The 25,836-nt window shown below is 40.3% G+C and overlaps 1 protein-coding gene across 2 annotated transcripts in view; it reads right to left on the minus strand.

The window, feature by feature from the left end:
- The window catches only part of VCL (vinculin), a 101,762-nt gene extending 78,873 nt beyond the window's left edge, over positions 1-22,889 (minus strand). For both annotated transcript variants that reach the window (XM_079900684.1, XM_079900685.1), the window contains exon 1: positions 22,622-22,889. In XM_079900684.1, coding sequence (XP_079756810.1) covers positions 22,622-22,789 — 168 coding nt within the window. In that variant the 5' untranslated portion in view covers positions 22,790-22,889. The remainder of the gene's footprint in view (positions 1-22,621) is intronic.
- Between the last annotated feature and the right edge of the window lie 2,947 nt (positions 22,890-25,836).

The following is a 25,836-nucleotide window of genomic DNA, read 5'->3' on the forward strand; positions in this document are numbered from 1 at the left end:
CAGGAGGCAAGCTCTGCAATATCATGAGTGTCATGTAAAATTTTACTTATGCCTCAGCTATTTCACTAATAATGAAACATCCCACTCTCTCCCCAATATATAGCCACATCAAAAAAAAAAAAAGACTGGAAGGAATTACAACATGGAGACTAGACCTTCAGATGATTTTTATTTTCTTCTTAATCCTTCTCCAACTTTCCAGATTTTTTAAAAACTGAGTATGCAATGCCTTCATAATCAGAAAAATATGTGCTAAATTTCTAAAATGTACTAACAACATTCTTGGTACACAACAATCTATAAAGTGAGACACCACCAGTGCCTAAAAGCTTCAAATTTTGACCAACTGCCAAAAACTTAAATGTGCATCAATAAGAACACAATCAAATGGGTTAAAGAGCAGGTGAACTACATGGTTGGCAAGTTCTAATGTCAAGCAAGCTCATTTGATGCAACATACTTTCCTTACAACTAGTGTTAAGCTGCGTTGGCAGCAGCTGCTTATTCTAACACAACAGGAGATTGAGTGTATCAATGAAGGCTAGATTAATGTTAGCAGAGAAGCCCTGCTCACCAGATCCCTATTTATGAAGATACTGTGGGCAGGCTTCCAATTTGCAAATACTTTATTCTCTCTCTCAACTCAGGATTCTTCTGTAGACACAACCACAAACACTTGTGCTCTGGGTGGCCACCAATTTAACAAGCAAGCAAATCATCAGCACAGGAAACTTCTCCCCATCACCCACTTTCTCCCACAATCAACTCAGAAAGATCTTCCATTCTTATTTTCATTATTTCTTCAACATACCTATAAACTAATCCTCTATGGCTCTATTAAGGTGACTAGCTGGGCTCCCAAAGGCCATTAAACAAAAATCATGGATTAAAAACTTAAAAAAAGAAAGCTAAATATTGCTAAGAGAAATTAGGTCAACTCTACCATCTGCCCTGTCTCATACATGATTATAAGGAAACAATGCATATGAATGTGTTTGTACACTATTAAGGTGTTATCAAATGCAGGATGTCTCTGTGCTATATAAATGTTTAGTCCCTTAAGTATCCCAGAGGCCCCATCAGCATCAAGAGTCTGTTATCTTCCTCACTGCCCTCTAACCAAATCTGCTTTTCTCAAACATTCCACAGAACTTAAAATACACTCTTATTTTTCTTGTTTTTCTACTTTAATGGCTAGACGCACTTTCTTTTAGCAAATGCATTTTTTTCTTAACAGATTTAGTTCACAAATGTGAAGGATTTCTATTACATTGCAGCTTTTGCAGATAAGCCTGGGTATATAACATATCGTTTGTTATACACACTGTCCCTATGGAAAAATAACTCCAAACTAATTTGTCAATGAATTTTGAAACATCACCCATTTTTATGTTTGGAAAACTGAGACGGAGGGCCCATCCTGGAAGGTAACATAGAGTGGTGGGAAAAGAACTGGGGCTTTGGAATGAATCTTACCTTGCTCTGTTATTACTAGTTCTGTGTCCTGGGGCAAGCAACAATCTCTTTAAGCCTCAGTCTCCTTATCAGTAAAATGGAAAAAGTAAAATGTCTCTCATGGCTAAGGGATATAGTAATACACATGTAAATCACCTAATACATACGCATCTTCCATGGCCTGAAAGATAACAGTGCTAAATAAACATTAGTCGTGTTTTCTTTCCCTCTGCCATTGCGGTACTCATTTGTGACTTCCATTTTATCCTTTAAAAGAAAAAAAAAATTTTTTTAATTGGGCACATGCTATAAGTCAGGAGCCCCCTTATTACCTCATTAAATCCTTTTAACAACTCTATGAGGGAGGTACCACTACTATCTCATTTTACAGATGAAGAACAGAGGCACAGAGAGGTTAATTGATTTGCCTAAAATCACTCAGATAGTGGTGTTGACTTCAGCATATCCATGCTCTAATCCTAAGCCATTATACTGTTTTTCAAAAACGAGGAAAACAAATTTAATGATGGCTAAAGTTTTCTGCTGTAATACTGCATGATTTTACAATTCTTTGGAACTTTCAGATGGCAAGAAGGATAAGAAAACTTCAAGCTCACAACCAGGCAAATATAAAAACTTCAAGCTCACAATGGGCAAATATAAACCATCAAGATGCAGTTTAAACTACTGATGTCCAATTGTTTGATTTTCCTTCCCAGAAGCTGGAAGGTTTCCACAACAACATGGGTCAGGCTCACTAGGGGTTCAGCTGCTTAAGCTCCTTAACTGTTATTTGCTTAGAGATGATCAACTGAGTCAACCTGGCTGCAGTTAGCTTTCAAAATTGAACCAGGACTAACAATGCAACCTTTTTTTTTTTAATAGGTGTGGTCAAAACTTGAAATAGTAACCCAATGGCAAAAGTAAGTATTGTTACTACTGTTGGGAACCATCCTGCTTGTTAATTGGAGATTATTCAGAGTCACTTTTGCAGTATAGTAATTGAATTTGGCTCTAGGCTATAATAGACACTCTGACCCATTAAATTAGGGTCATAAGTAAAATTACTCCATTTCTTAGCCCAAGCTACAAACACACTTCTTACAAGCAGCCAGAACTGGAAATTCAATATTTTGTAATATCAATGTGTCAAATGGTTAAGGCTGCCAATTATAATGCTCATAGGAAAAACTCCTGTTTTACGGTACCTAGAAAATCCCCAAAGTTTTACCTTTAGGCTTTTCTTCTTAATGTTTTTACTTTTTCTTCTCAACAACTACAAATATAATTTAGTGTGACTACATATGCGCTGAACACAGACTTAATTCTAAACATGCTGAAAAGTGAAATAAGAGAACAGCTACAGCACATCCAGACCAAACTGGCTAAGATGTACAGACAGAAAAAAGCTATCAACCATCCCCAGCAATACTAGTCATGTTTGTGCCTTTTGCAGATTGCATTTCATCACCATTCTTCTATAACATTAACAAATTAGACATACCCTCTGTCTAACCAACAGAAAGACTTTTACAGGAATATTAAAGTTGATTTCCTTTTGTTTCACTTGCTTCCTAATACAAACTATCAATGATGCAGCCTAGATGTTCAACAGTTGCCACAGATAACTAAACCTTTAGTAAGTTCTGGCTCTACCATCTTAGATAACTTATTCCCAGTTGGGCAAAAGGAAGAAATAGAATTAGAACTGAGAGAATTACAGCATAATAAGAGTCCATCATCATTTTTTTATTTGGGGGGGTGGCTTTGTTTTGTTGTTGTTATTGTTTTAAGGAAAGTAAAGACAATGGTGGCAATGCACCTAAACACTAAATTACATTCCTTTTATCTTCAGTTCTTACTAAATATCAAGTTCACTCCTAATGGTTCATCACAGAACAATACAAGTCTATATTTAGTTCATAGATGGAAACCATCCCAAACTGAGAGTTTATATGGAAGTTATAACAGCAGAGAATCCCTGGAGATTGACAGAGAATGTGGAAGGATTTCATTGTTGAATTTGTGTGAATTCCTACCTTAGCAGGTAGTTTCTATAAGCCTAGCAATCAACAAATATACTAAAGGCTTAAATAATCATCACAAAATTAGGTAATCCTCCTTAGGACAAATCCAAGTTCTCTCTCCAGGGTGTATATACTTCATCAATTGCTAGGTGGACATGGTGTAAGTAAACTCCCTACGAATTCTTCTATATAGCTGATCCCATCAAAAAATATTACTCAGTGGTGTTATAGTCTTTCTCTTTCTTTTTTAATAGAAGAGAAGTAAACCAGAGATCTTGAAGGTGTCTCTGGTTTCCTTACATTTTTAGATTGGTTCATTCTTTAAATTATGTCCTAAGAATTCTGTGTGTAAGGCAATGTGCAGGTGATACTTCCTCAGGTGACATAAAGATGCACAGTTGGGAAGTTTATGGCCTGGAATAGCATCAGAACTACATAAATGACTCTGGTGAGTGCTAATGGGGAGATAGAACTTAGCACTACGGGGGGCATGTGGACAGAGAGCTCAAACAGTTGCTGAGATAAGGGCAGTTTTCAGTATTTGAGCTGAGCCTTAAGGCATAGATAAAATTTCTGGAGGGAAGAAGGCATCTTAGATGGAAGGAAATGCAGCATGTACATAGAGGCAGAGATGAGACAACCTGGAGTTTGTTCGTGAAAGAGCCAGCAGTCCTACTGGGCTAGTACAGGCTTCATGGGAAGGGCAATATGGTGGAGTAGGACCAGCAATGAATTCTGATTTTGGCTTTTCCACTGCCGAAGGTACCTGCCTTAAACATACTGTTGATTACATCTGAGAATACATTTTCTCATTTTTAAAACGAGAGAGTTGGATCAGAAGATCTCTGAGATCTTATTTCCAACTTTATAACTCTATGACTCTAGGTTGAGGGTTGGCAATTTTTTCCATAAAGGGCCAGAGAGTAAATATTTTAGGCTTTGTGGGTCATATGGTCTCTGCCACAACTTCTCAACACTACTGTAGTGTGAAAGTCACAGAAAATATGTAAATGAATGGGCATGGCTGTGTTCCAATACAGCTTTATTTATGGATATTAAAAATTTAATTTTATATAATTTCATGTGCAGCAAAACATTATTCTTCTCTTGACTTTTTTCAAATACTTGAAAATGTAAACACTATTCTTAGCTCCTGGGCAGTACAAAATTTGGCCCACAGGCTATAGGCTGGTTTCTCCACTCCACAGAGAAATAAGAACAGAAAGGGCTAGCGTGTGATAGCCCTCAAGAGCTAGAATAAGATCGACGATATTGTACTATAATTATACAATGTGATAAATATCACAACAGCAATCATATTGCAATACATAAATGTATCAAAGAAATATTGTATACCTTGAATTTTAACAATATTATAGCAAGATTCAATTTTTAAAAAGAGCTAGAAAAAGGAATTTAATTTAGAAAACAATGGGAGGAGGTGCCAATTTCTGGGAAGAAAATGTTGAGATCAGAGTTGTATTAGCAGCTTTACGTGGCAATAATGGATGGGAATGAGAGATTAGTAGATAACTATCAAGAACTGAAAATATTAAAGCCTAATCTAGGCTGGTAGCTTTGAGAAAGGAGAAAAAAAAAAGATATGGAAGAATCAACAAAATACTACTTGAAAAAAAGATGAGGAAAAAGTTTATTTCACGAACGTAATAAAAGAGGTCAATTTCCAGACAAGAAGGGGGGAAAATACGATTTTTTTTTTTTTGCAGTACGCGGGCCTTTCACTGTTGTGGCCTCTCCCGTTGGGAGCACAGTCTCCGGACACGCAGGCTCAGCGGCCATGGCCCACGGGCCCAGCCGCTCCGCGGCATGTGGGATCTTCCCGGACCGAGGCACGAACCCGTGTACCCTGCGTCTGCAGGCGGACTCTCAACCACTGCGCCACCAGGGAAGCCCGAAAAGATGATTTTTGCATTGCCATTCCTCAGCCTTCAGTAGAGTATATGACTGCAGCAGACTGAGGAATTTGCCTTTTTGTGGAAGCTTTCAAACAAACAGCCTACGTTGGAATTTCCAATTCCAAGATAAGAGTTCTTGAGTATACATCAGGTAAAATGTAGCCTTCATGTTTTGGTTTTAGAGATGCAATAGAGATGGCAGTTTTAGAGATGGTGTTTATTTATTTATGGCTCCTTTTACTCCAGAGAATTTTCAGCAGCCTTCACAAATTAGGAAAGAGTATTCATCCAGTGTACCTAGATATATCATTGCTTTGAGAATTTTAAAATCACCCTGCTGACTGTGACTCAGAATTTATATCTATCTTTCCTTGTTCTGACAGAGGAAAAAATTGCACTGCTGCAAATACAACCAATTCAACATTCACGTATCTATCAAGTGTGAGTAATCCAACTCGATGGAAGCACTACATGCTTTCTAGAACTCAAATTTGGAAGCTGAGTGGGGCTGGAGGAAGAAGGGGTGCAAACAGACATGCACATAGTAGCTCTAACTCATGGTAGAGTTTGATAGGAAACATAGTCAAGCCTCATGGAAACACAGCAAAAGAAGACATTAATTTCAACTAAGCAGCCTGGACAGAGCTTCATAGAGAAAGTGACATCAACACTAGGCCCATTTTAACATGAGAGGAAGAATAATTCCAGGCAGTGAGAATAGTGCAAATAATAACAATAAAAAGACGTGGGAAAACACTGGACTTATTTTTTTACCTCAAAAGTGGTACATGTTTATTGTTAGGAGACAAACATGAATTATGGTAAGAAAAACAAAAAATTTTAACCTGAAACCCCACCACTCAATCCCACCACATTTTAGTATATGCTCTTTCACATATAAAATAATACAAAATGGGATCATTCTAAACATATCCGCCTCCTGTTTTTTGCATAACATCAGCATGGATATCTTTCCATGCCAGCTCAGAATATACATTGGAACGATTAAAAACCACTGGCATACCTGAGTTCAAGGGTAAGTATAGCCCTTCCCTTACAGACTTTCCTTTGAGCTCCCAATTTCAATTTGATCTTTTCTTTGTCTTTTTCCAAGATTTTTCTTGCATCCACATGAGAACAAAAAGGTATGGGTATAACTTGTGTCAATAAAATCGTTGTTGACTTCTTTTAAATTTGATAAGGACTCTAGGTTTTCTGTCCTGCATTTCAAAGTGATCTCATTTGTATAATTAAAATACTTAAGCTCTGGTCCTGCCACTTACCAGCTCAAGGCTCTATGAGCCTTAGTTACCCCACCTGTAAAATGGGAGTAATAACCACATAGTATAAATAAAATAATTGAGGATAAATAAAATAATTTGTTTTACTGATATATTTTTGACATTGAGAATACTATGAATCCAAATGTAAATTAAGTAATAAAGAGGCTGTCTCTAGAATTTGTCCCCTCTTTATCTGCCTTCTTCCCACTGCTTGAGGCAACCTTTACCATCTTAGATGGATAGTTCTCCAGCTCCTGTGTCTCACTTGCCAATCTATCTCCTCGCCACTACCAGGGATATCTTACCAAAACCCAAAGCTATCCACGTTATACCTCAGCTTAAAATCCCTCCATTGCCTGACATCCAGTGCTTAGAATGTTCCCCTTCTAGAAATTATCTTATAAATGTATTTGCACATGCATAAAATGACATATCTATGTCATTCATTGCCACACTGTCTGAATTAATAAAAGATCATAAGTAACATAAGGTCCTTCCACAAGGGTCTAGTTAAATAAATTGTTACAACCACCAATGGATTATATTATGTAACTATCAAAAGAAGAGAAAGCTTGTATATAATAAGCTACATGGATATATTGTAATACAGCACAGGGAATATAGCCAATATTTTATAATAACTATAAATGGACTCTAACCTTTAAAAATTGTGAATCACTCTATTGTACACCTATAACATAATATTGTACGTCAACTATACTTCAATTTTTAAAAAAAGAAGATGGGACTTCCCTGGTGGTCCAGTGGTTAGAACTCTGCACTTCCACTGCAGGGGACGCAGGTTTGATCCCTGGTCAGGGAACTAAGATCCCACATGCCATGCAGCACAGCCAAAAATTTTTTTTGCGGTACGCAGGCGTCTCACTGTTGTGGCTTCTCCCGTTGCGGAGCACAGGCTCCGGATGTACAGGCTCAGCGGCCATGGCTCACGGGCCCAGCCACTCCGCGGCATGTGGGATCCTCCCGGACCGGGGCACGAACCCGCGTCCCCTGCATCAGCAGACGGACTGTCAACCACTGCGCCACCAGGAAAGCCCTATTCCTCTTTTATACAAAAGATGACCTGTTATACTGTCGTGTTCCTTGATTTTTTTTTCCCTTAACATATTTGGGAGAACATTTCTTATCAGTTTGTATAGAGCTTTCTCTTCTTTTTTATTTTATTTTTATTTATTTTTAATTTTTGGCTGTGCTGCATGGCATGTGGGATCTTAGTTCCCTGACCAGGGATCAAACCTGCGTCCCCTGCAGTGAATTAAAAATAAATAAAAATAAAATAAAAAAGAAGAGAAAGCTCTATACAAACTGATAAGAAATGTTCTCCCAAATATGTTAAGGGAAAAAAAAATCAAGGAACACGACAGTATAACAGGTCATCTTTTGTATAAAAGAGGAATAGGGCTTCCCTGGTGGCGCAGTGGTTGACAGTCCGTCTGCTGATGCAGGGGACGCGGGTTCGTGCCCCGGTCCGGGAGGATCCCACATGCCGCGGAGTGGCTGGGCCCGTGAGCCATGGCCGCTGAGCCTGTACATCCGGAGCCTGTGCTCCGCAACGGGAGAAGCCACAACAGTGAGACGCCTGCGTACCGCAAAAAAAAAAAAAAAAAAAAAAAAGGAATACATATTGCCTAAATATGCATAACTATCTCTAGAAACACACCCAAGACATTTGGTTTCCTTTGTCCATTAGTTTCCTATGAGGAGGGAAACCAGGTGGCTGGAGTTCAAGGGTGAGAGGGAGACTATTCACTATATACCTTGCTGTACCTTTTAAATTTTGAACCAGATAAATTTTTCACTATTCAAAAACTGAAGGTTTTGTTTGTTTGTTTAGTGATTAATATGGCATGTAAGTCCCTTTACAAACTAGCACAATCTACCTTAATAGTGTCATCACTAAAGCTTCCCCACTCCCTACTGTACATTCACACCCTTCAATCATTTCATTCTCTCTGCTCAGAAGGCTTTCCAGTTTTTCTCCGGCTGGCAAAGTCCCTCATGCTTCAAACACTGCCTCTCTAAGACAGAATGAACTCCCCCTCCTATCTTCCCAACTTATTCTTCAAAAGGGCCTTTGGACTTTGATTACACATTTGCTCCCTGGCATTAGAAGCTGGGTTCACAGTCCTCCATGAGTCCATCAGAAGCTTATATCCCTTCAGGGACAGAGTCCAGACCTCAGCAGGCATTAAAAGTATGATGAAATGGCAGCATTACTCACCTTAGCCAAAAGCTGGGAGCAACCCAAGTGTCTATCAACAGATGAATGGATAAGCAAAATGTGATATACACATACAATGGAATATTATTCAGCCTTAAAAAGGAAGGAAATTCTGACACATGCTACAACATGGATGAAATCTGAAGACATTATGCTAAGTGAAACACGCCACTCACAAAAGAACAATACTGTATGATTCTACTTATATAAGGTACCTAGAGAAGTCAAATTAATAGGGATGGACAATGGAATAGCAGTTGCCAAGGACCCAAACGAGGGAGAAATAGGGAGTTAGGGTTTAATGCGTACAGAGTTTCAAATGGAGAAAATACAAGGTTCTTGAGATGGTGGTGATGGCTATACAAAAATGTGAATATACTTAATGCCACAGAACCGTATACTTAAAAAAAGTTAATACAGTAAATTTTATGTTACATATATTTTACTGCAATAAAAAACTTTAAAAAATGAAAGAATCAGCAACTTCTACAATCTCAAGACAGTAATGTTATCCTGGCATTTCATCAGATTTTAAAAGTGCCTTTCTAGGGACTTCCCTGGTGGTGCAGTGGTTAAGAATCCGCCTACCAATGCAGGGAACACGGGTTCGAGCCCTGGTCCAGGAAGATCCCACATGCCGCAGAGCAGCTAAGCCTGTGCGCCACAACTACTGAGCCTGTGCTCTAGAGCCTGCGAGCCACAACTATTGAGCCCATGTGCCACAACTACTGAAGCCTGTGCGCCTAGAGCCTGTGCTCTGCAACAAGAGAAGCCACCGAATGAGAAGCCCACACACCGCAACGAAGAGTAGCCCCCGCTTGCCACAACTAGAGAAAGCCCACGCGCGGCAATGAAGACCCAATGCAGCCAAAAATAAATAAATAAGTTTACTAAAAAAAAAAAAGTGCCTTTCTACTTTCATCCTAGTATTAAGCTCTTGTAGTTCCTTACACTCCAAGATGTTTTTCATTAAATAAGAAAAAAAAAGAGAGAATAAAAGCAATCTTTTTTTTAAAAGAATGATAAAAGAGCAAGAGACTACAATACTGACAAGATTTTGAAAAAGATACGATTCTAGAAGTAAAAAATACTGCCATTTAAATTAAAAACTCAGTGTCTGAATTAAATGGCATATTAGACCAAGGTGTATGAGAATTAGCAAATTGGAAGACCTGAAAAAATAACCATATGGAAAATATAAACTGTTCAGATACAGAGGATAGAGAAAGTCCAATATTTTTCTAATTACACTTCCAAAGGGTAAGAATAAAATGAAGGAAGAGGCGAAAATTCCAAGAGATAATGGCTAAGAATTTTCTACGACTGATAAAAGAAATCAGCCCTCAAAATCAGGGAGCCCAAAAAATCCCAAGAAAGATAAATAATATCTTAAAAGCCCCAGTGAGAAAAAAATCATTATTTAGAGGAAAATAACAATTAGACTGATGGCAGATTTGAATGCAGAAAACACTGGAGTAATATTTTCAAAATGCTGGGAAAAAATTACTATTAGCCCAATTTTGTATATCCAATGAAATTATCTTTCAGAAAAGATGGCAAAATAAAAGATATTTTCAGACAAATGAAACTTAGAGTGTGTACTGCCCAAAGACCCACCTAAAGATATTAGTGTAGGACAGACTTCAGGAAGAAGGGAGGTCTGTTCATCGTTTCTCTTATATCTCAAAAAAAGTGGTAAACATATAGGTAAATGGGGAAAAAAGCAACTGTATAATACAATAGTGTCTAATTTGTGGGGCAAAAAAAAATCAAGAGAGAAACAAAATCTCAGACAACCATATATAAGGGGACAGTGGAATTACAAGTATTTTACCATTTTATTCAAGTAGAAAGTAAAGATGCCAATTAATTTAAGACTTTGAAGTTAAATATGCATGTTAAAAATTTTCCAGAAAACCACTGAAAGACTAGAAATAACAGGTATACCTTCCAAATTAGTCGTTAAGGTCCCCTGACCTTTACATTCAACTCTATTACTCCTATATCAATAGGACATCTGAAAGAGATTCTATCCTTCCTTTCAGGCTAGAGATACTAACCTCTTCCAGTATCCAGCATATTATGTAGTCATTAAATATTTGTTAAATTAATTTGGCTGTTCCAGAACAAGATGAATTCTATTTCACAAATGCATTGTACTTTTTAACTCTACCTGGAAGGGCCAATTCCATTTACTTTAGTGACCACCCCTTCAGTTTTTTCTTTTTTAGAAAATAGGACAATGAATGTTTGGGATAAATCCCAAATCCTAAGTCCCAATTTTTGTTTCTAAACTGGGGTGGAAGAGGGGAGAGATACAATTTTACTCTCACTATTGCTCCAAACAAAGGAGATATCAATCATAAACTCAGATGTCTGAATTTTTCATGGGAAACTGGCAATCAAAGGCTTAGGCACCTAAACTGTGAATATTTTCCCCACAGTTGATAAAACTGTATAGTCACAACATATGGAATTCTACTGAAAGCTTTCACTGGCATTTTGCCTTGTTGAGTAAAAGTTAGAAGTTATACTTAGACATTAAAAAAAAAAATCAACACTGCTTTTTCATTAGACTAACATTTAAAATATGACTTAAAAATCATGGAAAAATATATTAATATATCTAACACTCACTGAAATCTTTAACTATGTGTCAGGCATAGTTCTAAACATTTTTACAAACTCATTAATCTTCACAATAATACACTCCAAGTCAGATACTATGATTAGCTTTGTTTTACAGATGAGGACTATGAGAACCAGAAATTAAATACTTTCTCCAATGTTACATACTTTGCAGGTGTCAGTCAGTGGTAGGATTTAAACCTCAGCAGTTCAGCTCTAGAGCCTTTACACTTAACCATTACACTATAGGTAATTTATCTTATATCTATATCTAAAGTCTGACTTTGGTATTTGCTGACTCATACCAGATGCACTTTGCCAAATTTGGCTATTCTGTTCATTTGCAAAGCATCAAAACTAATAGAGAATCCCAAACCCATGTTCTGTATTTCTTTAAACTTAAATATCCTGCATAATCCTATGTTGGGCAGGATTATCCCCATCTGCACTCCAGGACTCTATCCCTGGAATTTATTCATTCAGGAAACATGAATTGGATGATCCTACTGCATGCAATACCCTGTGCTAAGCAATGATTTACTGCTGCTTTCCTAATCGCAGTTAAATTTCATCAAGATTCACCCACAGCATGATATACATTTTTCCAAAGAAGCATAAAACATTTTGGGGTACGGAAGCAGCAAACGGTCTTCCCACTTGTTTGTTCAACAATTATTCCTCAAGACTCTACTATGTGCCAAGCACTTTGATGGGTGCTGAAAATCAGGGGCAAACACGGCAGAGCCAATATTTGCCCCGGGGGCTCTAGTGGGGGAAAGATGTTCAAGAAGTGATAATCACACAAATAATTACTTACAACTGTGAAAAGCACAGTAAGGAAAAAAATAATCAAGAAGAGGGCAGCTGAAGCTGATGCTCAGTGGTCTTTTCCTAACTAGGGGGCCCACCACCTGCTTATTCTGCTGCTGGCCCACTCACATTTTCTCCATGGCTCCAAGGAATCAAAACTGTAGTTACAGTACTAGCGTACAACCCTTTAAAGTAAATAATTTAAATTCTGCAACAATTTCATGGATGAAGAAGATGTAGATAAGCTAAATCTTTTATAAGATCATAAATTTCATCTGTATTTTAACAACCTGAGGCCACAGACCATGTCTTATATACCCTACTATTATTCAGAACACCAGGCAATGTGCACAGCTAGAGTCATAACTAATTTTGGTGGTTTGGGGGGAAAAGCCACAGAATAAGAAATTTAAGTGTTACTAGAGATTTACTAGCACATTTATATATCCTTATCTACTTTAATTAAATGAATAAAAACATGTTGTCCACCTTACAGATAAAAGATGAGCCAGTTCTCCAGGGATGGGGTGGGGACAGAAAGAAGGCTGGAAATATAGAGAAGCTAGATAAGTTGAAAGCTGGCCCCTCAACTTTCAACTCTAAGAACAAATATACCATTTTTCTTTCTTCACAGAAAGCCTACTTGTGGGAATAAGTTAAGCTTATTTCAAAAACAAGGAATGACTTTGGCTTGGATTGTGGCCAACTGCAATGAAATTCAGCCACTTTCCCCTTAAAAGTCATCCAACTGGAAATCTTATCAGTGGGAAATTCTCTAAGAGCCAAAGACTCTATTTTCTGCAACTTAACGATATTTGTAAAACATTTTTAGTTCTAAGGTTCACTACCTCTCATCCTCTATACATACACACATCGCACACTCATACCCATCCAATGAGCTGCCTTCTCATAGAAGTGACGGAATTTTTTGCAATCTAAAGTTCCAATATGTAACCAACACAATATAATATTTATGAACCTTTGTTTCTTTTTGTGATTATGCAGGCATCTGCATATAGCAACATTTGAGCGCAGAAGAAGAGTCACCAAGCCATCCAATGGAGGCAAGAGATAGTGAGCTATCTTCATCATGAATGAGCCTAGAATGACCAGCAGGTATAGAGAGTATCAAGGCACAACACACTTATCAAAGGAATACCATGAGCAAGAGACTGGGATAAGCACGGCACCAGGAATATCAAGAAGAATATAACCCAGTCCTTGTCCTCCAGAAACAAACAGTCTTAAAGGGAGACACCCTAGGGGAGTAAGGAAGGAGGGGAGAAAAAAAACAAACCCACAATCAACTCAATCATCCAAAGACTGATGACCCAGCATACAAGGACACAAGACCTACAAAGCCTTACCAAGGGACTGGAAGGAAGGCGAGGAATCCCCAACTGCCTATGTCTAATTATACAAGTCCCCTTTTATCCATTACTCTATCATACTCTATTCCTTTGTCTGCACATAATACACATACTTAAATAGATTTAATCAATGTAAAGACCCCATATCTTTAATAAGGATGTTGAGATTAGAAGTTCTTTCAAGATCTAGCCCATTATTTTGAACTTATTTCATTCCACACTTACTGAAAGAGCAGTTAGCTAAGTACAGCATGGCTCCCTAAACAGCACATGACAGAGAAAGTCATGGGTTGTTGTAACTGACTGGGTTTCCTCACTTTTCTTTGCAAATTCTTGAGCAGGAAAGTGAATTAAATGGTTTGCAGGGGGAAGGGTGTTAATGGTGAAAAGGGATAAGAGCTGGTGCATCTATATATAGTTAAGTTTGTATTTATATCTAGGGAAACAAATTGGTTTGGAGTAGAGAGAAAAGACAAAAAGACAAATCAAGTTCAAACAGACTGTAAAAGGCCGAGAAACACTGGAGACGACTGTGACTAAAGATAGATTTTTTAAAATTTCAACGATAAAAATGTAATGCTTTTGTAACAAGAGAAATTCTGTTCTTTCTGAAAGACTATACAAAGCTCAGCATGACAAAAATGATTATTAATAGTATACATATTTTTAGTGTTAAAGATAAAACATTAACGATGATAAAAATACAAATGAACAAAAATCACCTACTTATATATTTATTTCAGCTTCCTTCCCTAACAAACCTTTTTGCAGATTGTTAAGAAGAAACAGGTAAGATAGCGTTCCTCTCATAATCATTCCAAATGGAAACTGAACAAATACGAAAATGACAGAAAAAAACAGAGAAGCAGGAGCCTAGATAACTCAAAACTTACGTTATCCAAACTAAACTGTCTATGTGGCCCAATATACCCAAATGCATACTGTTAAGAATTCTACAGGTCCAATGTACGAGGAACAGAACGACCGATGAAAGCCTGCAATGGGAGGTCCTTCCTCCCATATACCAACTTTTGTCTCTGGGTGTTTCAGAGTCTTATTACAGATTTGAACTTTACTCCTTAAATTTCACTCTGAAGTATTTATACTACATAGCACTGAAGGCTGTTGGAGCTTAAAAAAGCCAAGGCTGAAATTTGTTTTCTTCTTTCAGTCCTGTCTATATGGGAAGGTTTAAGAGCAGACTGGCCTGAAAGCAACATAAACTAATAGAATGGCCCTTTTTCAGTAACAGTCCAGAGCACAGAGCATTATGCTAGAGAGAAACCTTGCTGGGATACCAGCTAATCTCTGATGTTCGCCCTTTAAGGACTGCTACTTCTTTTGATACTGCTCTAAAGCTGGTTTATTATGTAAAAAGTATACCCCAGTGTCATGACCATGACATAAGGTTCAATGAAAAGTTTGGGCCTGGATCAGCCAAAAAACAAAAAAGCAGCAGATCAACTTTCTGATATCTTTTGTCTCCTGCCATATGGTTCAAGGAAATAAAGATCTCTTAATGAGGAATTCATGACTCAGTATGATACTACACTGTAACCAGCAGAGTTCCAAATAATATATCAACACCTGGTCTAAATTGTTATGTTTTAAAAAGACAAAAAGAATGCAAAATCCCAATGCTACTTTCAGATAGGAGGCAACATATTCTCACATTATGAATTTAGTAAGTGGCCTGCATAGTTGAAATGATTCTGAAACAGAGAACCACAACTCAAAATAGCCTGAACACTTTCGTTATCTCAAACAATGGGCAGTTAGCCATTCATTCCTCCCTCCTAGTATATATTCTACTTGTTTCAGACAAGGCCCATTATAAATTCAAAGAGACTGTTCAAATTCAGCTATACCGGATGTCTGAAAGCTGGGGATGGAAAATTGTCACTGCACAAAAATTCCTATTACAATATTTTGTGCACAAAAAAATGAATGATGGGCTTCCCTGGTGGCGCAGTGGTTAAGAATCCACCTGCCAATGCAGGGGACACGGGTTTGAGCCCTGGTCTGGGAAGATCCCAAATACTGTAGAGCAACTAAGCCCGTGCGCCACAACTACTGAGCCTGTGAGCCACAGCTACTGAGCCCACATGCCACAACTACTGAAGCCCGTGCACCTAGAGCCCGTGCTCTGCAACAACAGAAGCCACCGCAATGAGAAGCCTGAGCACCTCAACGAAGAGTAGCCCCTGCTCACGCAACTAGAGAAAGCCCACCCGCAGCAACGAAGACCCGATGCAGCCAAAAATAAATAAAAATAAATAAATTTATTTTTTAAATGAATGCCATATATATATATACACACACACACATATATATATAGTTAGTTCATTAAAAAAAAAAGTTATATTGCACACCTATGACCAGCCTGACATTGAAAGGAGCAAACACAACAGACATGGCCTCTGCCACTGAGAAACGTACAACCCAATGAAGACAAACACTGACCAAGTATGATGACTGTCACAAGAGAAAAAAATACATGCTATGATGGACTTTAGACTGTGGATAATTAAGATATTCCCATCCTACCCTCTTTCTAGGTGTGCCAGTAAAAGACCAGGAAGTTGTCAGAAAGCTTTTAAAATAACGACCCTCTCAGCTGTGATACATACAAAACATAAGTATTTTATATATACATATACACATACACACACATATATATGTGACCAGTAATTAAGTATATAAAATAACCAGACTCCTTTTTTAACCAATATACCAGAAATATTAAAATCCAAATAAGTCCCATCTCCATAAAAACAGTTGTCTTAATGCTACCCTTACTCCGGACTATAGCAGAAGGAGTCAACTTATGATACTGTGGTTGATACCACAAAACTTTTACTCTAACTTTTATTTTGTCCATAAAATATAAAATAACTTTTATTTTGTCCATTGTTATACCAGTGCTATTTACAAAACAGCTTTAGAAAAGCCCAACTTTCCACTGTGTCAATATATATAAACAAATATTTAAATTGGGGCTCCATTAAAATTATAAACATAGTTGTAGAAACATACAATCTCCAAAACTCTTCCATTCTCTTGATCATGAGTAAATGCTAAGTCCTATTTGTATATCTCTTTTGATCTAGAGACAAAGTGTTTCAAATGAAACTTCACGATTCCCCAAAGAATCCACAAACCTACTATAAATACTATTTAAATACAGAAATCCTAGAAACCTACTTTAAATACTATTTAGTTCTCATAGACTTCAAGCTAAGCAGCCATAAATACTAGAAAAGCCTTTACGTGTTTGGCAGACATACTTTTGTGTTACCTGTATCTAGTCTTTTTTTTTAATGCTGCAAAATTGAATGTCACTGTGAAACAGAACACTACCTTCACATCATTTTTTTAATATAGGCCCTTCACACAGGCCATGCCAAAACCAACCTTTAAACAGATAATCTTGCCAAGCCCAGGACAAATGGAAACTCTTTGACTAACAACATTCTCATTGCTTCTGATTCAAGCTAGAAAACTTCCAGTGATATTTAACAATTTTGTTCTAAGTGGACACAGAATGGTGGAGTGAAAAGAGCAGAGTGTCCAGAGTAAGTGAAACAGAGCTCAAGTCCAAGCTCCCCCACTAATTAGCTGTGCCACTGTGGGCAGGTTACTTAACTTCCCTGATCTACAGTATCTTCATCTGTAAAATTCAGACCATAGCAATACCTACCTTAAAGGACAGCTATGAGATTATACATATGAAAGCATTTTATAAACGATAAAGAATTATACATTCTTATTATTTACCGTATTAATTTTTTCCTTAATATAGGAATTTATATGTTCATTTTAAAAATTGGAAAATACAGAATATGAAGAAGAAGAAAATCACCCACAGGCCTGTCACCCAAACACTGTTATTTATTTTAACTGAAATAAATCCAACATCAACCAAAAGAAATTAAAGTAGGAATAATTTCAGATGTTAATATAGATAATTTATAAAAGACAAAATTGATTTCTTTTTAAGAGCAGAACAGTCTTTCCCAACTATCAGTTTAAAGACAATGCTGCTATTTGTCCCAGAGCTGGTCCCAACAGGGTATGATATATGGGTGAGGCTCATAAAAGTAAAGGCCAGAAAAACGTCCGAAATAAATATTTCATGAGTCCCAGGAGTAGTTACAACACATGCCCTCAGATGCTACAATGGAGAAAGCAAAGTGTATGAACCCCCATTAATAAAACTGGCACGACTATATGGTCACAAAGACTGTCAGATTTCTATGGGCCACTTCAATGGGAAAAAAGAAAAATTTATATACCATGCTACAAGACAGTCTAAGACTTCTGAATTTTTCACACTGCTGACTGAATCCCATCCTTGGAACCTGTACCTCTCCTCTATTTTTCCCTTCCCATCCATCTTTCTCCTAGGCCCCCTCCTTGTTTTGTTACTGCATTAGAATCATTCTCTGTGTTTAAAATGGCCTTATTTTATACAATGGAATATTATTCAGCAACAAAAAGGAATGAATTTCTGACACATACTACACCACAGATGAACCTTGAAAACATTATGCTAAGTGAAAAGTCCTACACAAAAGGCCACATTATTTTCTGATTCCATTTTTATATGAAATGTCCAGAAAGGGCAAATCCACAAAGACAGAAAGCAGAATGGTGGTTGCCTAGGGCTGGGGTGCTGGGGGATGGGAGAGAATCAGTGACTGTAATGGGTATGAAGTTTCTTTTTGAGGGAACAAAACTGTCCTAAAATTAGACTGTAGTGATGTTGTGCAATTCTGTAAATATACTAAAAAAAAAAAAAAACACACTGAATTGAGTGTTTAAATGAGTGAATTGTATGGTATGTGAATTATATATCAACAAAGCTGTTTTTAAAAAAATGGCCTTGGGCTTCCCTGGTGGCGCAGTGGTTGAGAGTCCGCCTGCAGATGCAGGGGACACGGGTTCGTGCCCTGGTCCGGGAAGATCCCACATGCCGCGGAGCGGCTGGGCCCGTGAGCCATGGCCGCTGAGCCTGCGCGTCCAGAGCCTGTGCTCCGCAACAGGAGAGGCCACAGCAGTGAGAGGTCCACATACCGCAAAAAAATAAAAATAATAAAAATTTAAAAATGGTCTTAGTCAGGTGAAAAAAGGACATGTAAATAATCCCATCCTACCCTCTCCCTAAGGGTGGAGTAAAAGTGATGACTCAATTGTGATGATATATATATATATATATATAAAGTGACCAGGCTACTTTTGTTTAACAAATACACATGAAAAATTACAAATCTAAATGAGTCTTGCTTAATGATTTCCTAAGTCAAAACTTGGTCCTCAGATTCTCAATAATTCGATGCCTTTGTTTAGGTATTCTTTCCACTTGTAATGCCTTTATTACCATGTCTTTAAAAGTTCCAATCCCGGGCTTCCCTGGTGGCGCAGTGGTTGAGAGTCCGCCTGCCGATGCAGGGGACACGGGTTCGTGCCTCGGTCCGGGAGGATCCCACATGCCGCGGAGCAGCTGGGCCCGTGAGCCATGGCTGCTGAGCCTGCGCGTCCGGAGCCTGTGCTCCGCAACAGGAGAGGCCAGAACAGTGAGAGGCCCGCGTACCCAAAAAAAAAAAAAAAAAAAAAAAAAAAAGTTCCAATCCCACCTTCTTTAAGGCCAACTCAGAGGTTATCTCCTCCATGAAGCCTTCCCCATGCTCTCAAGAAGAGCAACCTTACCTTCCTCTGAACTTCCATGATACTTCACTTCCTCCGGGCCACTTAGGACCTTCAATCCAGTATTACACGTATTCTGCCCAATATCATACTTATTGCTTTGATGTTAGAAGGAATGTGTCCCAATAAATACCTACCTCATAAGTGGATGACTACAGCTTAACAATTCAGAATTTCATCATCACCTGGTAAATTTTAATTTTGGAAATATCCAAAAGTCACTTTAGACTCAAGAATGGTATATAAAGTAGTAGGGTTAAAAAATGCCGACTTCAGACAAAATTTTCTTGACCAAAATAAAACAAATTAATTTGACATATATATGTAAATAATCTGTAAGAAATTCCCAAAGAGAAGCACTGGAATAAGGATATAGCCTCCCAAGGTAACTGAAAGAAACCTGAATTGTATAAATTCCAGAATATTTGTTCAAAAATCAGATTCATTAATTTATAATAGCACCGTGTGTTTTTTTCCTGAGAGTTCTATTATCAAGCTCTACTAATTCTTCTTCTACTGTATTTGTAATATGGTTCTAATTCCTGCTCCATTTTCCCTGCCACACCCAAAGTCCAGGCCCTCATTTTCCTCATGACCAACCAATTTTAAAAGTCTCCTAATTTATCTTCCTTCCCATAGTTCCTTCTTTCCTTCAACAATATCAAGCCATCCCATGGGCCACTGTTGAGGGTAGGAACTGAGAAGCACATACGAGGCCTGTTCTCCAGACACAATCTAGTTGGGAACTTGATACATGTACACGATTCATTACAATATTCAGCAGCATATACACAGGGCCACAACTGACACCCAGGATTCCAAGCAATGGGTAGGTCCTCGGGCCTCCCCAGAACACAATCTATACAGTCTCCCTCACACACTGTCCTCATCCTATCCCTTCCATTCTCTTTGTTCATCTTATTGGCCTTCTGTTAAAGTGCCCATATGGCATGCACCAATTTCATCTCCAGTTTCTCTCCAACTTGCCTCCTGAGCTAAGCAAGACAATCTACTTGCTGTAATCTGGAAGTCACTTATTCACAAGTACCTTTGTTCATGATTAACTACTTATCAACACAACCCTCCCCACTTTCTCTCTGCTAACTCCTATGTACCACCAATCTCAAGTCCCTTCTTTTGTAATGTATTGGGAAGTTTGCAATTATATGTAATTTTGTTTTCAGTTTATCAATGGCCTCATTTTTTTGGTATTTGTCTCACAGTATCTATTAGTGTTTCCTAACTAAGGGACTATATGAAAGTCACCTATGGAGCTTCTCAAAAACACAAAGGCCTTGACCTGACCCCCTAAAGAGCTCCTCAGTAAGTCTGGTGTGGGAGCTGGACATCTTTATTTCTAAAAAGCCCCACTGGTGATTCTGATACACATCTCAACCTAAGAACCACTGATTTATTAAAATGCTCCCTATATAGCAGACATTCAGTTCTTATTAATTCATGCATTGAAGCTCATAAATAACTTTTTTCTAAATAGCCTAACCAGATATCAGCCCCTAGACTATACACTAGCTCTGCTCCAAGTGCAACATGTGGTTTTAAGATTTCATTTCCTGAAGTACTCCTTGGAGGGACACTATTACCTTGTCTCTTTACATTGTTTCCTATTTGTTGAGTAATGGAGGCCTGGAATGCAGCCATGTTAGACAACACTACATAAGAATGTACTCCGGAGTCTTAGATTAAAATTAGTTATAAAAAGAACAAGAACAGTGTAGAAGTAGACATTTTGAATGAATTCAGTATTCTTCCTGAATACAGTCTAACTAAATGTACACAGAAGGCAGATGGGGAATTTGGTCAGTAGCATTCTCCTAGTACCAGTCTCCTGAACTGGTCCCCTGAAGACTGAGGAAGACTTTGAGCAGCTAAAGTGTGCTAAAGTGCTCTAAACAGATACGGAACCCAAGCCCCACCCAGACCCACAGTTGCCTACCAGCCTCCTAACTACCCTGGCACACACTAGTTACACAGCTCAGTGGGGAAGCCGTATAAAATTTTTCCAAATTTGTTCCCCACAGGCAGCAGCAGTCTGAGTCACCCACCCAGGGTGGGAAAGAAAAGTGTGATATTAGCCAGCAGAGTGTTAGGAGACTGGTCACAGCACCTCTTTTCCCCTTTCAGAAGTGGACTCCGCCTCCTCCAGGAATCACCTCAGTTATTAGTCACAGCTGTGGGCTACAGGGGTCTGCAGAGCCACTTCGCCATCTAGGAAAGTTGTGACTCGGGGAGGAGACGCCCCGCTCTTTTCTCCGGCAGGGGCCGCAGATCCCAGATTCCACAGGCCTCTCCATCTTGCTTCCTGCCAGGAGGAGGGGCCGATGAAGAGGGCCCCCGAGTCTGGAAAGGCCCCAGTGGGAGGAAGCCGTTTGACAGCAGGTAAAGCCAGGTGGAAATCTCCACGGGAGTTGGAGGGGGAGGGGGGGATGAAAGGCAACAGGGTTAAGCGAAAGGGGAAAAGGGATTCGTAGTCATAAATTACTGCATAAAGATATCACCCGGTGTTTGTGAGTGCCAGAGGTGTGAGCAGAGGTAGAATGCCCGGGAAAGGAGGAGACAGGGACGAGTGGCCACTAAAACAAGTGGACAGAAGGGCCGGACGCGGGGAGCTCTGAGGAGGGCTCAGAGGTGGGTGAGGCGGGTTTCAAGGTAAGGGGCAGAAGTATTAGAAAGGAGAACGTGGCTCAAATAAGAATCCCTGGAAGGCAAGTCAGGGAATCATCAGAGGAGCCCGCCAGCCCAGAGGCCAGACTGAAGAGGCCTAAAAAGGAGCTAAAAGCAAGGCTGTCAACGGGAGGGGCGACAGCCTGCTGAGGGAAAGGGGCTATCAGACATCCTAACGCCTGTCATTTATTGAGCGCTTACTATGGGTCATAAGCTGCGCTAGCCACTTTATAAATACCACCTCGCTGAATCTTCACAACAAACCCGCAAGGCAGGCATTATTATGATTGCCCCCATTTTATAGGTGAGGAAACTGAAACCCAGAGAGGCTCGGGGGCTTGCTCAAGGTCACAACGCGGGGGCGTCAGGATTCAAACCCGAGGCGGTCTGGCTCCCGAGCCCACCCGCAAAGCCACAGGCAGCGCAGGGGAGCCGCAAGGCAAGCCGGAACCCCAGGGACGTCTCCCGCCCCCGTTCCCCATCCCAGGCCCAGCGCGCTCACCCGAACGAGGTTACTGACGGCCGCCTGCACGGCGGCCACAGGCGCGGTGAGGTCAGGGATGGCTTTGCCGTCCACCTCGCCTTCCTCGTGCATGATCACCAGGTGCGAGATCTGCTGCGCGACCGGCTCCAGAATGCTCTCAATCGTGCGCGTATGAAACACCGGCATCGCGGCGGCGAGCGGGGCGGCGAACCGCGGGCTACAGAGATCTGAGAACGGCGGGGCCGGGAATCCGCAGAGAGACGGACTCTGAGCGGCGACTACGGAGTCCGGGCTTCCCTCGGCGTAACCAGTCTCGCGAGCGCCCCGCCCCCTCTCGTCGCCGCGCCCAATGGCAACGCCGCTCAGACCCGGACCTCCACTCCTATTGGTCCCTCTTTGAGATGCTCCGCCCACGCAACCGCGCCGCCAAGGCCCCGCCCCGCCCCCATTCCCAAGGGAGGGGCCTGGGATTGGGGCTGAGCCGCGGGGTTTGCGACCGGATTCCCGAGCCCTAACGCCGGGCGCTCCTTATAAGGGCATGGTGGGAGCGGAGCGTGCGGCTGGAGTCGGGGCCCCGCCCCCCGGGGCCGCCTCCAGTGTTGGCTCTGCAGAGCTCCGCCCCTCTGCAGAATCACCTCAGCGGGGTGGGGTCGCCTTACCTCAGACGGCGCTGGAGTCTGAAGAGACCAGGGAGCTGTAAGTCTTCACCCTGCTCCCCAACTTTTCCCTTCACACGACGCCCTCAAAATACACTTTCCATTTCCTCTCAGTAATACATTCAAACACAGAAGTGCACAGAGAAAGCATAAGCGTCCCATTCATTCACACACACGCTCCACCCACTCCCGAGCTCAGAGATACTCACAGTTTAAAGTTTGGTGTTCAGGCTTCTAGACCTTTATCTACTCATTATCTTGTACATATATATTTTCTAAGTAAATGGGATTAAGCATTTTCCTGGAACTTGATATTTTTTCCCCTTAATTAAAATCCCCTGGTTGTCTCACTCCTGGTAAATATAGGTCCAGGTCTACCTCATTCTTTTTAATGGCTGCATGGTACGCCATTGCCTGAAATCGAACAGTTTCCTAGTTATGGACATTTAGGTTGGTTTCTGATTTTTGCTTTTTTTTTTTTTTTTTTGCGGTACGCGGGCCTCTCACCGTTGTGGCCTCTCCCGTTGCGGAGCAGAGGCTCCAGACGCGCAGGCCCAGTGGCCATGGCTCACGGGCCTAGCCGCTCCGCGGCATGTGGGATCTTCCCGGGCCGGGGCACGAACCCGTGTCCCCTGCATCGGCAGGCGGGCTCTCAACCACTGTGCCACCAGGGAAGCCCCTATTCAACAATTCTGCATGAACATCATTGTACTTGCTTCTGTATTGTACACATGTGTATTTATCGAGGACCTAGAAATGAAGTGAAAATGCAAAACTATGTACATTTTACATTTTGATAGATTAGACCAAATTGCCTATTCCTCTCACAGCATGCTTTGTAGATGACATCTTCTAAATGTCTTCCTCACCTCAAAATCTCTTTTGCCTAAGCTTCCCCATTCCAAGAGGAAACAGTTTCGCTGATACCTCCAAGCTGAAGATGCTCAAGTCAAATGCAAATATTTCTCAAGCACCCATGTTTTGCAAGAGACTAAACTAGTGTCGGTTGCCCTGTGCAATTCTTGAAATTATTTTTGCCTAGTGGTATATATCCCCTGTTTCTACTGCGTGTGTTACCAAGTCCTGTACTTTTCCTTCTCATAAATACCTCCACTTTTTTGTTACTGCTTTCATGTCCTTAGAGGCAATGGATTTCTTCCTCTGTTTTAAGCTAACGTTTATTTGGTACTTTCTAAATTCTAAGAAACTTTAAATTTGGTACTTTGTAATTTCTAAGATCACACATAGAACGAGCTACTCAATTTGTGGGACCCAGTGCAAAATAAAAATGTGGCTCAAAAAGCAGAAAAAAAGTGCTGTTAAAGATACTAAAATGTAAAGCTTACTCCTTTTTTGGGTTCTCTCTCTCAACCTGTCAGAGTATTTTTTATTTGCTATCTAATGTCACACTCCTGGGTAGGGAGATACCTTTGGGATAAATACAGATCCCCCCATAGGAAATTGGGGGCCCATGCAACCCACTGGCTGCCTGAAGCCCCCTCCTGCTAGCCGCTGGACTGGCATACTATTCCCAGCAAGGGACAGGAGGCCAAACCAGGCATCTCTCCTTACCACAGGCCTGCCTCCCCAACCCACAGCAAATGGGTGGCCTCCAAAGGTATTACAACCTCCACACTGAGATTCTCTCAATAACTGGACAAAGGAAGACAAGAGACTCACCTCCACCAAGTCAAGCGCAAAAAAATGCAGTGGCATTGATACCTTGGGTTGAGAATGACCACCTCCTTGCCTAACCCCTAGATACTATCGGTGGCACACACAGAGCCCTGCCCAAGGTAGAGTAGAGGGTAAAAGTGGTCACTGGACAAGGGCAGGGGAGGCTGGGTGAGGTCAGGGGGCCAGAGATTGGGAGAGCAAGCAAGCTGAAAACCCATCCAACAGAGGTGGTAGAAGGGAGGACCATGTAGAAGCTGAGGTTCCAAGCCCCCAGTGCCTGTTCCAATTGTCCCATTGAACTTCTCTTCTAAAATACAAATTCAAAGATAAAATTATTAAGAATACAGACAATGATTGCAGAGCATTTGACCTCAAATGTGAAGTTCTGAGTGCAGGGCCCTGTGTAACTACATTGATTGTACACCCATGAACCTGACCCTAGTTACATAGCTGGTAACACAGGTCTGACCATGACTGCCTTAATTACTAAACAACTCCCTAGGAACTTCCATTCCTTATGGAGTTTCTTATCAAATCTATTAAAATTTTTCTCTAGTCCTACCATAGCTACCAAAGCTTTTTTCTCTGTTCACTATTTCACATTAGTAATAATAATATTGGGGTGATGGAACTGTATACGATTTGTTTTCTATAATCCTCACGCTGCCTCCACTTTGCTGATTGTATACTTATGTGCAATTTAACACGTTCTTCTGTCCTGTGAATTTCCTGCAAGTTGGCAGCGAGATTCAGAGGCTGGATCATGTAGTTGTCAACTGTAACATATCATCCCTGCCTACAATCTTGTAATCCAGGCTCCTCCTGACTGGCCATGTTAACCTCCCTAAGATACCATATTGCATATCCAGTCCATGTGTTCCCCTCCATCCACATCCATAT

This window comes from Stenella coeruleoalba (genome assembly GCF_951394435.1).
Source record: "Stenella coeruleoalba genome assembly, chromosome: 16".
Lineage (NCBI taxonomy): Eukaryota > Metazoa > Chordata > Mammalia > Artiodactyla > Delphinidae > Stenella > Stenella coeruleoalba.